The sequence below is a fragment of the Callospermophilus lateralis genome, chromosome 9 (genome assembly GCF_048772815.1).
Source record: "Callospermophilus lateralis isolate mCalLat2 chromosome 9, mCalLat2.hap1, whole genome shotgun sequence".
In the NCBI taxonomy this organism is placed as follows: domain Eukaryota; kingdom Metazoa; phylum Chordata; class Mammalia; order Rodentia; family Sciuridae; genus Callospermophilus; species Callospermophilus lateralis.
In genome coordinates, this window is record NC_135313.1 from 32,475,472 (window position 1) to 32,491,600 (window position 16,129).

The following is a 16,129-nucleotide window of genomic DNA, read 5'->3' on the forward strand; positions in this document are numbered from 1 at the left end:
TAATAGCATGCTTAATAAATGATAGGACAAAAAGTGGTATTTTGTTTACCTGTCAACATTCTGTATCCGAAGCATAAAGCAACTATCAAAACAGCTAAGACAGAGACAGATGCCAAAGCAATGATTATTGTCTCATCTCGGTTAAATGAATGAGGTGGACCTAAAAGAAACAAATTTTAAAACACTGTCATCCTTTTTGTTTCTAGAGATACTGGGGTTGAACCCAAGGGCACTCTACCACTAAGCTATATCCCCAGTCTTTTGTATTTTTCATTTTGAAGACAGGCTCTCTGAGTTGTCGAGGCTGTCCTCAAACTTTTGATCCCCATGCTTCAGACTCCACAATAGCTAGGTATGCACCATTGTGCCCTTTTGTCATTCTTTTTAAATAAAAGTACTTTATTAAATATCGACAAACTGCTCTCTAGAAAGGCTGTATCAATAGATAAGCAAATCAGTTATGTTTTTGCATGAAAGGAAATGAGAGAAAAATAATACATTAATCATGAAGATTATCTTTCCCCCCAGTATTATTGAACTCAGAATCTCACACACGCCTTGAGTATATATCCAGCCCTTTTAAAAAAATTTTCATGTTGAGCCAGGGTCTTACTAAATTGCCCAGACTGGCCTTGATACAGATTATCTTAGACTTGAAAACACTGTAAAATCTGTTAGGCATGCTCCTAATTATTGATACATCTACATTGTGGAATAGCATAGACAGGATAATATAATATTTTAGGGGGAATAGTAAAATATTTAAGAGTACAGCTTTTAGAATCTGACAACTCATTCTGTGGGATTCGGAAAATTATGACTTTCAGTGCCTCCATTTCCTCATTTATAAAAATGTACCTTGTATGTCAACTGAGGCTTAGATGGGAGTCTACAGTGTCAAGCATATATTATCTATGCAATTAATGTTAGGTATATTAATCAATATGACATCATTAATATTAATGAAAAGAATATGGCTTTGCAGGCAATTAAATATGAATTAGACATAAACTCACTTCTTCTATTTTTTTAGTATTTTTTTTTTAGTTGTACATGGACACAATACCTTTATTGATTTATTTACGGGGTGCTGAGGCTCAAACCCAGTGCCTCACACATGCTAGGCGAGAGTGCTCCCACTGAGCCACAACCCCAGTCCCCTTAAACTCATTTCTTTCACTTATTGCATAACCTTGAGAAATTTTTTTCATCTGTCTGAACATAAGTTTACTCACTTGCAGAATGGGGAAACATATTTCTATATCAAGGGTTATAATTACAATGTAAACATGTTATGTGTTATTTTAATTCTGTGGGTCAGATCATATCTAGAGCAAATCTCTTTAGGATAGATTCCACAAACTAAAGCAGTGTGTCCAAAATAAAGCAAGTAGAACATAAAGATAAATGACTCTGAATTGTGTAGGTACAAAGAACTCAAAGTGTCCAATATAAAGAAAAGAGAGAGAAAAAAAAAAAAACTTGGGAGAATTCAGCTGTCTCTTGTGGAAAAATGGAAGTATTTTGTTTTGAATAGCTAGGGAGAATAATGAGATTCGATTAATGAACATTCAAGACAAGTCTATGACACAGAACACAGAACTTATGACTTACAAACAGGGCTGTCTAAAATTAAATGAGTTACCTATGAAATAGCTGTTAATTATTTTACCAGAGGCATTCATACAGTGTTTGGTGATACTCACTAGAGGCTGGGCTTAATGACTGCTAATTTCCTTATTTAATCTTTTCTTTCTTTCTTTCTTTTTTTTTTTTGGTGAAGGGGTCCTGGAGATTGAACTCAGGAGCACTCAACCACTGAGCCACATCCCCATCCCTATTATTTATTTTATTTAGAGACTGAGTCTCACTGATTTGCTTAGTACCTTGCCATTGCTGAGGCCAGCTTTGAACTCATGATCCTCCTGCCTCAGCCTCCAGAGCTGCTAGGATTAGAGATGTGCACCACCATGCCCAGCTAATCATCCTTCATATTCAATAAAAATAAAGCATACTATATTTTAAAACTTTCTTGATTTGGACATTATAATTATATGCCATATTTAAACTATAAGTTTCTATGGCAAAGTAAGAAGCCTCTATGGCAGAGAACTCCTCTGATGGATATTTCTGTTCTAAATGAATTTATCTCAGTCAAATTAAGTACAGTTGCATATTTAAATGTCACAAAAATATTTCTAAAAAAACTCAGAGCACTGAAATATTTCAATTTGTTGAATATTTATTAAGAAAATTTAACATAAATTAATAAAACTTAAAATAATTTTAACATATATAGTAAGTTATATGCAGAAAAGCTACATATAAAAATTTACCTTACTATAGCGAGATACTAGCCTGGCTACAATTAAAAAAGAAAATAAAAAAGTTTGTCAAGGATGAAGAGAAACTGGAACTATCATACATTGCTGGTGGAGATATGAAATGATATACATACATTAGAAAACAGTTTTTGGGGAAAAATGTTATACAGAATTTCCATTATACTTAACAATTCTACTCTCAGGCATATACCCAAAAGAACTCAAAACAGGTATTCAAACAAAAACTTTTACACAAATGTTCATATGTTGACAAATGAATAAACAAAATGTGGTATTATCCACACAAATGTTATTCAAAAGATCACATGTTATGAAATATTTATATGAAATATTCAGAAAAGGCAAATCTGTGGAGACAAAAAGCAGATTAGCAATTGCTAGCAATGGTGGAAAAAGAAAAAGGAAGGAACTGGTTATTAGATACAAGATTTTCCTTGTAAGGAGATGAAAATGTTTTGGAACTAAGTAAAGGTGATAGTTGCACAACATTGTGAATATACTGAATGGCTCATTTTACTATTGTGAGTTCTGTTATATGAATTTTACTTCAATAAAAAAGAAAAAACTCAACTTGTCAGGTGCTGTGGTGCACACCTATAATCCTAGCAGCTTGACAGGCTGAGGCAGGAGAATCTCGAGTTCAAAGCCAGCCTCAGCAACTTAGCAAGACCCTGTCTTTTTTTTTTTTTTTTTTTTTTTGGTACCAGGGATTGAATTCAGGGGCAGTCAACCACTGAGCCACATCCACATTTTATATTTTATTTAGAGACAGGCTTAGTGGTTAAATGCCTCTGGGTTAAATTCCCAGTACCAAAACAACAACAACAAATTAAATGAAATCATTTCAGAATTTGCCTAACCCAAGAGATATTTTATTTTCTTTTTTTAAAAATTTTTTTATTAGTTGTTGATGAACCTTTATTTTATTTAATTATTCATATACAGTGCTGAGAATCAAACCCAATGCCTTACACATGCTAGGAAAATGACCCACGACCCCAGCCCAGAAATTTTCTTTTTTTTTCTTTTACTTTCTTTCTTTCTTTCTTTTTCTTTTTTTTTTTTTTTTTTAGAGAGAGAGGGAAGGGTGGGGGGAGAGAGAGAGAGAATTCAATATTTATTTTTTTTAGTTTTCGGCAGACACAACATCTTTATTTGTATGTGGTGCTGAGGATGGAACCCTGCGCTGGGCGCATGCCAGACGAGTACACTACCGCTTGAGCCACATCCCCAGCCCAGAAATTTTATTTTCAATGCACTCAAACACACAGAGAACTAACTAACACTTTAAGTAGTATACACAAATATTTTATGTGCTTACTGTTCATCTTTTCTTATTATTAAAACTGTCAAGTACAACAGTTTCTCCTTATCCCTAGGGGATACATTACAAGATGCCTACTGGGTGCCTAAAATCTCTGATAGCACAGAACACTATACAGTTGGCTCTTCTTACTCCTAGGGTATATTCAAAAGAGGTTCCAGAAATTTCCAAAGAGTAAAACCTCAATTTGCTAAACACCAACCACTACATTAAATCCACGTAAATTAAGTAGTATATACACATACCCTGCTATGGCCTCCGACCATTTCACAGATATTCAGTCTTTCCCCAGCTCCTATGTGAGCATTGTTCATGTCAAGTCTTGTTAATTTACTCTAGCTAGACCAATGATGATGTAATTAACACGTGCATTCTATTTTTCTTGTCATTAGTCCCTAAAAATACAGTATAAGAACTATTCATATAGCATTTTCAGTGTATTCCATAGTATAAGTAACCTAGAAACAATTTCAAGTATACAGGAGACTGTGCACAAATTATATGCAAATAATTACACCATTTCATAGTACATATAGTCATGTTTGGGACATCTGTGAGGTGATCCTGAAAAATGACTGTATAAGCTATGTTTTTTCCTATGTGTACACACCTATGGTAAAGTTTAATTCATAAATTAGGCACAGTAAGAGATAAGCAATAACTGATAATAAAATATAATAGTTTATAACAATATGCCATAACAAAATTGCCAGCATTACTACTCTTGTGCTTTGGGACCATTATTAAGTTAAATAGGAGTTACTCAAACACCAGCACTATGCTACTGCAACAGTCAATCTGGGACCTAGGATAGTTACTAAGTGACTACAGGCAGGTAGGAGCACACACAACTGTGAATATGCTGGCCAAAAGGATGATTTGTGTCTCACCTGGGATGGAGTAAGATGGTGTTAAATTTCATCACATTATTCAGACAGAATTTAAAACTTACGAACTGATTATTTCTAGAATTTTCCATTTAGTATATCTGGACTATGGTTGACTACAGACAACTAAAACCTTGCAAAATAAAACCATGGACAAAAGGGACTGTCATACCTTGTTTTTGATTTAACAAATTTTTTAAGGAGGAAAATTAATGTTCTCTAAGTAAGAACAAAAAACTTGATATTTTGGTTTAAACACTGGCAAATAATGCTCATATTTTGGTTTTGGTTTTGCTTTTATGTACCAGGGATTGAACGTGGGGGCACTTGACCACTGAGCCACATTCCCAGCCCTGTTTGTATTTTTTTTTTAGAGACAGGGTCTCACTGAGTTGCTTAGTGCCCCACCTTTGCTAAGGCTGGCTTTGAACTTATGATTCTCTTGCCTCAGCCTCTGGAGTCAGTAGGATTACAAGCATGTGCCACCACACTTGGCTCACATTTTATTTTATCAGGATCAAAAGAGAAAAAAGGTGGGAAATGGAAAATGGAGGACAAAAAGAAGAAACAGAAGTAATAAAAATAGTGCCATTTAAAGTAGAGAGATTCAAAGAAGGGAGAGGAAAGGGAAAGAAGATCACAAAGGGTTCTCTGGTAAAAACGGATTTGAAAGAATGTCTTGTTATTTTTAGCATTCTGTTAAGCTGTGCATAGCAAATAAAAATTTTTGTTTGTTTCTAGTGATTGAACCCAGAGGTGCTCTACCACCAAGCTACATCCCTAACCCTTTTTATTTTTAAATTTTTATTATTTGATTTTTTATTTTTGTTCTTTTTAGTTATCTATGACAGTAGGGTATAATTTGACTTATACAAACATGGAGTACATCTTATTCTAATTAGGATCCCAGTCTTGTGGTTGAACATGATGTAGCGATTCACTGTTGTATAATCATATATGTACATAGGAAAGTTATGTTAGAATTATTACACTGTCTTTCCTATTCTGAACCTTCTCTCTTCCCTTTATTCCCTTTTGCATAATATACTGAACTTCTATTCTTCCCCTCCCCCTTTGTTGTGTGTTAGCATCTACGTATCAGAGAGAACACATAACTTTGGTTTTGGGGGATTAGCTTATTTTGTTTAGCATAATAATCTCCAAATTCATCCGTTTTCTGGCAAATGTCATAAAGTCATTCTTTATTTTGAGACAGGGTCTCACTAAGTTGAGGCTAGAACTTACGATCCTCCTACCTCAGCTTCCTCAGTAGCTAGGACTTCAGGTGTGTGGACACAATGCTCAACTGGTTTCATCTATTTTATTTTATTTTTAGTTGTCAATGGATCTTTTCATTTTATTTTTAAATTTTTATTTATTTATATGCATGCGGTGCTTAGGATCAAACCCAGGGCCTCACACATGCCAGGTAAGCACTCTACCACTGAGCCACAACTCTATTTTTAAGTAAAAATTACTAATTTTTAGACTTACCTTTATTATTATTTTTAATAGATGTTATATTTTAGTATAGTTTTAGGTTTATAGAAAAATTACTAAGAAAGTCCTAAGAGTTCCCAATTGACTCTTCCCCCTCTAGTACCAGGTTTTCCTAAAATTAATATCTTCCATTAGTCTGTGCTATGGACTGAACTATGCCTTCTCCCCCAAAATTCATATATTGAAGTCTTAACTCCCAATATGATGGGATCTGGAGAGAGATACTTTGGGAGTTAATTGGGTTTAGAGGAGGTCATGAGGGTGGGGACTTCATGATGGGATTGGTGCTTTATAAGGAGAGACACCAAAAAGCCCTTTCTCCCTTCTTGTCTTCTTTATTCTCCCCTCCCCACCCACTCTCTTTGCCCCAGCACGTGAAGACAAAGTGAGAAGGTGGCCATCTACAAGGCAGGAAGAGAGGCCTCACTAGAACCTGACCACCCTGTCACCTTCATCTTGGAAATCTAGCCTTCAGAACTGCTTTTATCCTAGGTGAGCCAGCAGGTGGAAAACACCATCATAGATGTGAGTAAGAAGAAACAACTTAACATCACAATTTCATAAAGGCTGAGTACAGGATGGCATGACAACTAAGAGTATATAGGGGCCCCAGATGTAAAAAGAGCTAACCATCACCTGCCAACTCTTCAGCAGGCCTTCACCAAGTAGTCCCAAGCAGGACAGGAAAGCTGAGAAAGCACCCTAAGGCATAGGTATATAGTGCCTGTTAAACTCTAAGAACAGGAGAAAAAAATAAAAGGTCTATAGACAGCAGAACGGAGACAATCCTCTAGGCACTCTAAATCCTTACAACTATAAGATCATATCTATCTGTAGTTGGACAAAGGGTGAAAGTTTGAGAGTTCTTTTTTAAGTGCCATGGTAAGGGGCTTACTAAACCCTGAGGGCAAAGCCAAGAAATGAGAGAAGTCCTCCAGGCATTCAGATCCCAAACCTTGCTAACAGGATGTTTGTTATATCCTCGAAACATTTGGAATCTATGGTGAACCTAATTACACTAAGGCAATAATAAAGCCCCAAACCAGCTCAGCTATGACTGCGTTCTTTCTGACAAAAAGGAATGTGTTCTTTTCTGAATGTAAGCATTATTTACTTTAAACTCTATTCTGATTTTATCTGCAATATTTAGTTTTAGTTATAAAAATAAAAAGATGTGTAATGTAGCAAGAAAATAAGGTGTGTTAGATTGGCTCCACTCGTCTCACCAGCTGATAAAGTTTGAGGTTTTAGTCTCAGGGCTACAGTTTTTTTTTCCTCCCAGGCAACAGGGGGAGCAACTTTTTTGAGGGTCTGCTCACCTCCCAATGGACCCATTGCAAAAATTTAACCCAACCTCGAACCAGGAGTCTTTTCCGATGTCTGAAAATGAAGAAAATTCAGTGGACTCTCATCCGGTCAGTTCAATGCTAGTAAAGAAACTTCATGACTTGACTCTGAATCCTTGTGCTAAATGCCCGTCCCCTCTGCCAGAAGGTCCACCCCAACCACTGGACAGGAGTGAGAGGGTCTTACAGGAGGTCAGAAAGGGTTTTCCCAACAGGTGGCAAGGAGTCCGGACATTGTTATCTGCACGGAAAGACCTTGTGGAAAGATGGAGATATCTCCTAAGTCTTCAAAAACAAGAAAGAGACAACAATCTTAAGGAAGTTCAGAATGAATCACGAAGTGTACCATTCAAATGTACCTGCAGTTTTTGCGTATATCGTGGGTGGGATCCTTCTGAGAATGCTAGAATAGGGTATGATTAGGACACAGAGTCAATATAGGCGTAAATTGTACTTGTTCTTCATGATGGTAATTTTAGGAACACTTTTCTATACTTAGACTGCATACCAATGATTTTGAATAGCTTATGTATGAGTTCTGAGATGTCTTTATTCTTTTGCATCCTTTTTTTGGTGTGTGTGTGTGCCTTAATGCCAGTAATTTATAAGGAATCTGAGCAGTTAAAATGTGCATAAATGATTTCAGTATACTTTAGTTTTACTTTTCTGTTTGACTCAAAGAAGTACCAATAGGTCTCAAGGCTTCCTGGAGATTTTAAAAGCCTGAAATGTGAAATAAAACTCAGGAACTGGAAGAGATGTAAAGAGAATATTGGATAGTTTGATTAGAGTGTAATAATTAGAGTAGATAATTAGATTTTCTGGTTTTCAAAAATTTGAGTTGCAATAAAAAGAAATTTTGATGTGCTGTTTTAATGTTCAGTAGCAAATAAATGTGTATATAGAGGGGGAAAAAAAGAAAATAAGGTGTCATTAAGAAAGAAAATAGTCAATAGATGTAGAAATAACCAGAAATATCTCAGATAGTGAATTTATCAGACTTTAAAATATGTAAATAAATATATAAAAAAATGTGGACTACATAAGTGAACAGCAGGAGAATATCAGATAAAATAAAGAAATTAATTTAAAAAGCCAAATGGAAATGCTGGAAATTAAACATATGTTAACAATCCTAAAGAATTCTTTTGATGTGATTATTAACAGAGAGGACACAACTGACAAAAGAGTCAGTGAACCTGAATATACAATGACAGAAATTATCCACACTAAATTACAAAGAGAAAAACAGAGGGGGTAAAGAACAAAAATATCCAAGATCTATGAGACAACAGTGAATGATTTAATATACAAGCCTACATCTTGGGAGCAAATTTTTACCCCTCACACATTAGATACAGCACTAATCTCTAGGATATATAAAGAACACAAAAAGCTAAGCACCAAAAAAGCAAATAACCCAATCAATAAATAGGCCAAGGACCTGAAAAGACACTTCTCAGAAAGGATATACAATCAATCAACCAGTATATGAAAAAATGTTCATTATCTCTAGCAATTAGAGAAATGCAAATCAAAACTACTCTTACGATTTAATCTCACTCCAGTCAGAATGACAGCTATTATGAAGACAAACAACAATAAGTGTTGGCAAGGATATGGGGAAAAAGGCACACTCATATACTGCTGGTGGGACTGCAAATTGGTGCAGCCAATATGGAATGCAGTATGGAGATTTCTTGGGAGAACTGGGGATGGAAACACCTTTTGACCCAGCTGGGTCTATACCCAAAGGACTTAAAAACAGCATACTACAGGGACACAGCCACATCAATGTTTATAGCAGCACAATTCACAATAGCTAAACTGGAACCAACCTAGATGCCCTTCAATAGATGAATGGATAAAAGAAATGTGGCATATATACACAATGGAATATTACTCAGCAATAAAAGAGAATAAAATCATGGCATTTTCAGGTAAATGGATGGAGTTGGAGAAGATAATGCTAAGTGAAGTTAGTCAATACCCCCCAAAAAACAAATGCCAAATGTTTTCTCTGATATAAGGAGGCTGACTCATAGTGGTGTAGGGAGGGGGAACATAGGAGAAATGGACGAACTCTAGATAGGGCAGAATGATGGTAGGGGAAGAGAGGGGGCATAGGGTTAGAAATGATGGTAGAATGTGATGGACATTATTATTCAAAGTACATGTATGAAGACACGAATTGGTGTTAATGTACTTTGTATATAACCGGTGATATGAAAAATTGTGCTCTATATGTGTAATATGAACTATAATGTATTACACTGTCATATATAAATTAAAAATAATTTAAATAATAATAATAATAGTAACAACTTAGGCTATGAAACTTTTTGCCTTTAATAGAAGCTTGTGTCAACTGCAGACTCAAGAGGAAGAGGAGGATCACAAGTCACTCAGACACTTATTGAGACCCTGTTTCAAATAAAAAAGGAGTATGGTTGTAACTCAGTGGTAAAGCATTCCTGAGTATTGGAGGTATTGGATGCTCTTTATGAGCTGAAACTTGGAATTACTACTGAAACCAATGAAAAAATTGCCAACATATTCTGCAAGGAATAAATGCAATTGTAAGTCAATGCTCCCTCATGTATGTTTGTTCAAACAACAATCTGTTCAGCATTATCTACAAATGTTGATGACTTTGTTAATGACTTTTCTAGATTACAAAGTATCTACTAGTATAAAAATATATGATCAAATAGGTTATCTTCTAGATAGACCCTAATCCTATTCTGCAAATTAATTAACATGGCACTATCTCTAAAACAAATGGGGCCAAGTTCTTTGTGGACAGCACCTATTAGGAAAAAAAGTGAAGGGGAGCTAATAATCTAAATAAAAGCCCCCCTTTTTTTCCTATTCTAGAATTCAATAGATTTTGCAGTCATCATATGTTATCTTACGAAGAAGGAAACTTGAAATAGCTAAGATTACAAAAGCCACTCTTAAAAATGATAGCCGAGGGGCTGGGGATGTGGCTCCAGTGGTAGCGCGCTCACCTGGCATGTGCAGGGTTTGATCCTTAACACCACATAAAAATAAAATAAAGATGTTGTATCCACTGAAAACGAAAAAATAAATATTAAAAAATTTTCTCTCTCTGAAAAAAATGATAGCCAAGTCATAGAAAATGGTTGTAAATGGCATGATTTGAACATGCTTTAAAAGAACACAATGTTTGCTTTATTTGGCATAAGAGGCAAGATCACCTTTAGTGATGTCTTCTCCTGTGCATGTCAGATATAGACAAACCATGAGAAATATTACTAGGATAGAAATGTGAATTACTACATTCTCCATATAGCCTTAATGAAGACATTCTTATGGCACTAGTGACAGAGTCAAATACTGATTATCTAAACCAATGGTGAAGAGCTGGCATTTACAAGCTTTGAACAAGCTTAGAAACTGAACATAGGGAATGAAGTCTCTGCCTTCAGCCTGACTCAAACTGTAGAGCTGGATAGGAAAAAACAGGCATACCAGGAAAAAAAAATTCTTTAGATGTGGGCATATACCAGTTGGAGAGATTTTGGGAATACATGAATTAAAAAATTGCATTAAATAATTGCATTCATTCAGACACAGAGTTTCTTTAACAAATATGTTTTATATTTCCCATTGAATATTTTAGAGACATTTAAACAAGACACTCAATTAAATTCTTTATCATTTTCACCCATAAACCAACTTCTCTTCTCTGTTAGTACAGGAGAGCAAAAACTATTTAAAGAGAAGCAAATGAATACTTAGAAATTAAATGTTTCTTACTTTGTATCATTTTCCATCATAATATGTTCTTAAAAATACAGAGCAAATTTTTCCTGCTTTCCTAAACTAAATATATTATAGTAAACATCTAAAACATGAGAGTCATCACTGTGAACATCCATTAGTCCACACCCATACTTTCAGGACCCAGTGGGGATTCTCAGATTGAGGTTTTTAAAAATTATTATTTTGTCTGACTTCCCAATTTTTCTTCATATTGTTATAGTTCTGAACATTATATATTTCCCCCCATAAAGTCAATGGTACCTACATATATGCCTGTGAAATGGAAAAATAGGAGCAGAAATTAGGTATTGGAAGTTTTTCTATTTTCATTTGTGCATAAATTTTTATATAAATGTGGGGACATAAAGCATTACTACAAGTCAAAACATTTCAGTGAATAAGTTCAGCACTCAACTTCAACAATTACAAAAAGAAACCTATTAAATTTTTCTGGACAATTACAACATTCAGATTTTTTTTAAATAAGTAAATTTCTTATTGATAACACTTAAATGATGTTTGTAGCATTTTTATCATCAGTAGAGTCTATTCATTCACTATAATTTTCTGAGGTGTGCTACATGCAAGTATATGCCTTTAATGTCTGTTTTTTGTGCTGTTCTTGTAAGCACTATTAAAATGCATTAAACTATAAAAATATAAAGTAGTTATAGTAGGTGACTTAAATTCAAGATTCTATATGAATTTTCTAATGTTTTTTGAAGGTTCAGCATTCTTTGCTTTTATTCTCAAATTTACAAAAGAAAATATACCATAACTTTTATAATGAATTAACTCAAACTCTAAAATATGAATTATTAATTGATATAACAGAGAGGATAAAAAATGCCATAATAGATTTTAAACATGTTAAATGCCAAACTAATGGTTAAATATTTTAAATTAAAAACTTTCCAGGTTATGTCACATGGTTTAAAAATTTGATATCACTGAAAAACTTTGCCAGGAAAAATATTTAAGTATGTGTATTCACACATGTGTTCAATAAAAGAGGTCTTTAACTAAAAAATTCTTTTTTGTTGTTGTTTCTTTAAAAAAAAATCCTTTTTATATCATGTAGTTATATATATGCTATACTTTAACTGTCTTTTCCCCTTAGCTCTAATAAACCCTCTTTCCCTCCCTATTAGTTTTCTCAGTTAAATACTCAGCCAAATATAAACATTGGTATGTATGCCTGTGTGCAATGGCTGGGCTTGTACAAGCAAGCACTTCCTGAATGCTGAACAGACAGGGAACTGCTGTCTGCCTGGTTGGAGCCTGGGATGTTTCTGTTTACAAATCCTGGAGCCAGGCCGGGGCTACTACTGGAGGCGTGCTGTCTGCTTCCTTACTACACTCAGCCTTTGTCTGGGTCTGTGTCAAAGAAAGAACAACATTGTTATATGTGCAGCAAGGGGCAAAGGGAAGTTTAAATAAAACATACTAGTAGTTAGGTCAGCTCCTTAATCTTTTACCACTCAGTGGAGAAAGGCAAATTAAGGATTTTTTTAAAGCAATCTACTTTTCATTAAAACAGAGAAGAATATCTCAAAGCAATTAATGTGATCAGAGTTCAATGAATTAACTAGCAAAATAATACATGTTACTAAAATGTCATTTCTGTACTAAGATATAGCATGCAGCCCAATGTTTTGGACAAATATTTTTATACAGAATAAACAATGTTGATTTAATTAATAAGTTTGGAATGGCAACTATACAGGAATCATAATCAGATTAATGTTTATGTTTGGTGTCCTAAAAACAAATCGTGAAGGGCAGATTTCTCATCTGCTTTTGTTTTTCAAACATTTAATCCTGAGAGCAGTTTAAATTTAATTTGTCTCCTTAATCATTCTCAACAGATCTTAGATTATTAAAAAATAAGCAAATAACAACAGTAAACAAAATCAGACCATACTTCGCTAATTGAATCAAGGCATATTTATGTCTGATTTATAAAGGAATGGTGGAAAACAGGGAAAAAAACAAGAAATAGGGGCCTAGGGTTGTAGCTTAGTGGTAGAGTGCTTGCCTAGCAGGTATGATGCACTGGGTTTGAGCCTCAGCACCATATAAAAATAAATAAAGTATTGTGTCCATCTACCAAAAAAAAAAATTAAATAATAATAATAAAAACAAACGATAGTCTGAAGTTAAACAAACAAAAAAGGTAATAAAAGAAAAGATAATGTATGTCCTGTTTAACTTTTAGCTTCATTAAGTATTTGTAATTTTAATTTCTTTAGAATGTATAGCTATTTCTTGCCTGACACAGTGACTCTGGCTCCAAATAAAAAATAAAAAGGGCTGGAGGTATAGTTCATGGTAGAGCACTCTTGGGTTCAATCTCCAGTATTGCAAAAGTAAATAGCTGTTTTGTCAGACTGAGTTTCAGCATGATTTCTTTTATTAAGGAATAAATTAGGGCTGGGGCTGGGGCTCAGTGGTGGAGTGCTCACCTAGCATGAGTGAGGCACTGGGTTCAATCCTCAGCACCACATAAGAGAAAATAAATAAAGATGTTGTGTCCCTCTAAAAAAGATTTTAAAAAAGGAATGAATTAAAATAGATAATTATATGTGATTGGAATAAAATAATCAAATAAGTACAAAAAGCACATTAAGAATTTCATTAAGCACACACACAAAAATATGAGAATCTGTAAATTATTCTATATTTTAAAAACTGCATTTAAGTACAAAGAAAACACCATTAAGGGCTGGGCACGGTGGCACATGGCTGTAATCCCAGCTGCTTGGGAAGCTGAGGCAAGAGGATCACAAGTTCAAAGCCAGTCTCAGCCACACAGTGAGGGACTGAGCTACTTAGTGAGACCTTGTCTCAAAAAATCAATAGGTTGGGGCTGGGGATGTGGCTCAAGCGGTAGCACGCTCGCCTGGCATGGGTGCGTCCCGGGTTCGATCCTCAGCACTACATACAAAGATGTTGTGTCTGCTGAAAACTAAAATGTAAATAAAATATATATTAAAAAAAATCAACAGGCATTTTTGGGAAATGGATGGCATTAGAGCATTTTATGCCTAGTGAAGTTAGCCAATCCCTATAAAACAAATGCTGAATATCTTCTCTGATATGGGAGTGACTCAAAATGGGATAGGGAGGAAGAGCATGAGAAGAAGATTACCACTAAATAGGGAAGAGAGGAGGGAGGGAAAAGGGGAATTGCACGGAAGATGGAAGGAGACCCTCATCGTTACACAAAATATATGTATGATGATGTGAGGGAAAAAAAAAAGAAGTGTGTCACGTTAGATTGGGTAGAGAGAAGTGATGGGAGGGGAGGGGAGGGGAAGGGGGGATAGGAAGGGCAGCAGAATAAAATAGACACTAGTATTGCTGTATGTTTATACGTGACTATACAACCAATGTGATTCTGCAACCTATACACTCAGAAAAATGAGAAATTACACCCCATTTGATTCAAATATGTCAAGATCATTGTATTGTCATGTGTAACTAATAAAAATAAATAAATAAATAAAAATCAACAGGCTAGGGATGTGGCTCAGTGGTTTAAAAAACCCTGGGGGGTTCAATCTCCAGTACCAAAACAAAAACAACAACAACAAAAAAAAAACATTAAATATGCTCCCAAAATATTTTGGTATAATTCTACCAGGACTTAACTGTTTCTATTCTGTTCAATTTTATTTTTTAGATATGATAAAATAAAGAGTTTGTTACACCAAACAACTGCTCAAAATAATTATTTAATACTTCTTAGTTCAAAAACCTAATAAAGAAAAGTCAATTTGAGCCTAAATTTATACTCAGAAAATGGAAATCTAGTCACTGTAATAATTCATTATTTAAAATAAAACAAAGCAAAATTCACACTACAGGAAACTCACAAAACTCATAAGAATCAAGTATTGTTCAAGTACTGCCTTCCGCATTTTATGTTCTTTTAATTATGACAGTAGGGCTGGGGATGTGGCTCCAGCCGTAGCGCGCTCGCCTGGCATGCACAGGGTGCTGGGTTCGATCCTCATCACCACATAAAAATAAAATAAAGATGTTGTGTCTACCAAAAACTAAAAAATAAATATTAAAAAAAATTTTAAAAAAATTATGACAATAACTTTTACTCATTCTCATTAGGAAAGCAAAATATTTAGTTGGAGAAAAAGATTTAGTTTTTTTCCTTTAAATTTCTTACCTGTTTTCTAAGTTTTTTTCTCTTGTTCTAATTTGTTATTTTGCATAACTATTTCTCTTTTATAAACCTATTTTTAATTACAAAATATAACCCACATAAACAAAAAGTGTTTAAAAACATAGATGTATAGTTAATGAAGAAACCAATCATGTAGCTACCACCTGGGCCAAGAACTAGAACACCCAAGATCCCAAGCCTCCTACCTGGTCTTAACAGCCTTTATCAATCCCAGAAATAATCACTATCCTGACTTTTGTGGTAATAATTTCCTTGCTTTTCTTAATAGTACTACCATCTGTATGTTTAATTTTGCATGTTTCTGAATACACAAATAGAATTTTTATGCCTTTCTTCTTTTGTTCAATAATACATTTAACCATGTTGTTGTACATGGCTGAATTTATTCAAAGTTGTTTTTGTATATAACAAATGTAGTTATTTTTCCTTGTAATCAGTCTGGGGATTTAAAACAATAATTTAAAAACCACCATATATAATAACTACTACATTTCACAAATATATACATTTGGTTTTTCAATAACATTCAGTACTTTAAGGTATCCATTGGTTGTTGCCAAGAGAAAGATATTAAACAAAGTAGACAAATGAATAGGTTGTACACCCTCTTGCTGTTTCTAATGTTTTGGCAGAAGTAGTAGCTAGCAATAAAGAAGGCAAGAGTTAACAGGAGATGAGCATACAGTAAGGAACAGAGAGGACAGAAAAGGATGGGAATAAAGAGATGGGGGCGG

The 16,129-nt window shown here is 34.4% G+C and overlaps 1 protein-coding gene across 1 annotated transcript in view; it reads right to left on the bottom strand.

The window, feature by feature from the left end:
* The window catches only part of Bmpr2 (bone morphogenetic protein receptor type 2), a 176,169-nt gene that overhangs the window by 43,882 nt on the left and 116,158 nt on the right, over window positions 1-16,129 (bottom strand). Inside the window, exon 4 of the mRNA XM_076865429.2 lies at window positions 50-160. Coding sequence (XP_076721544.1) covers window positions 50-160 — 111 coding nt within the window. The remainder of the gene's footprint in view (window positions 1-49; window positions 161-16,129) is intronic.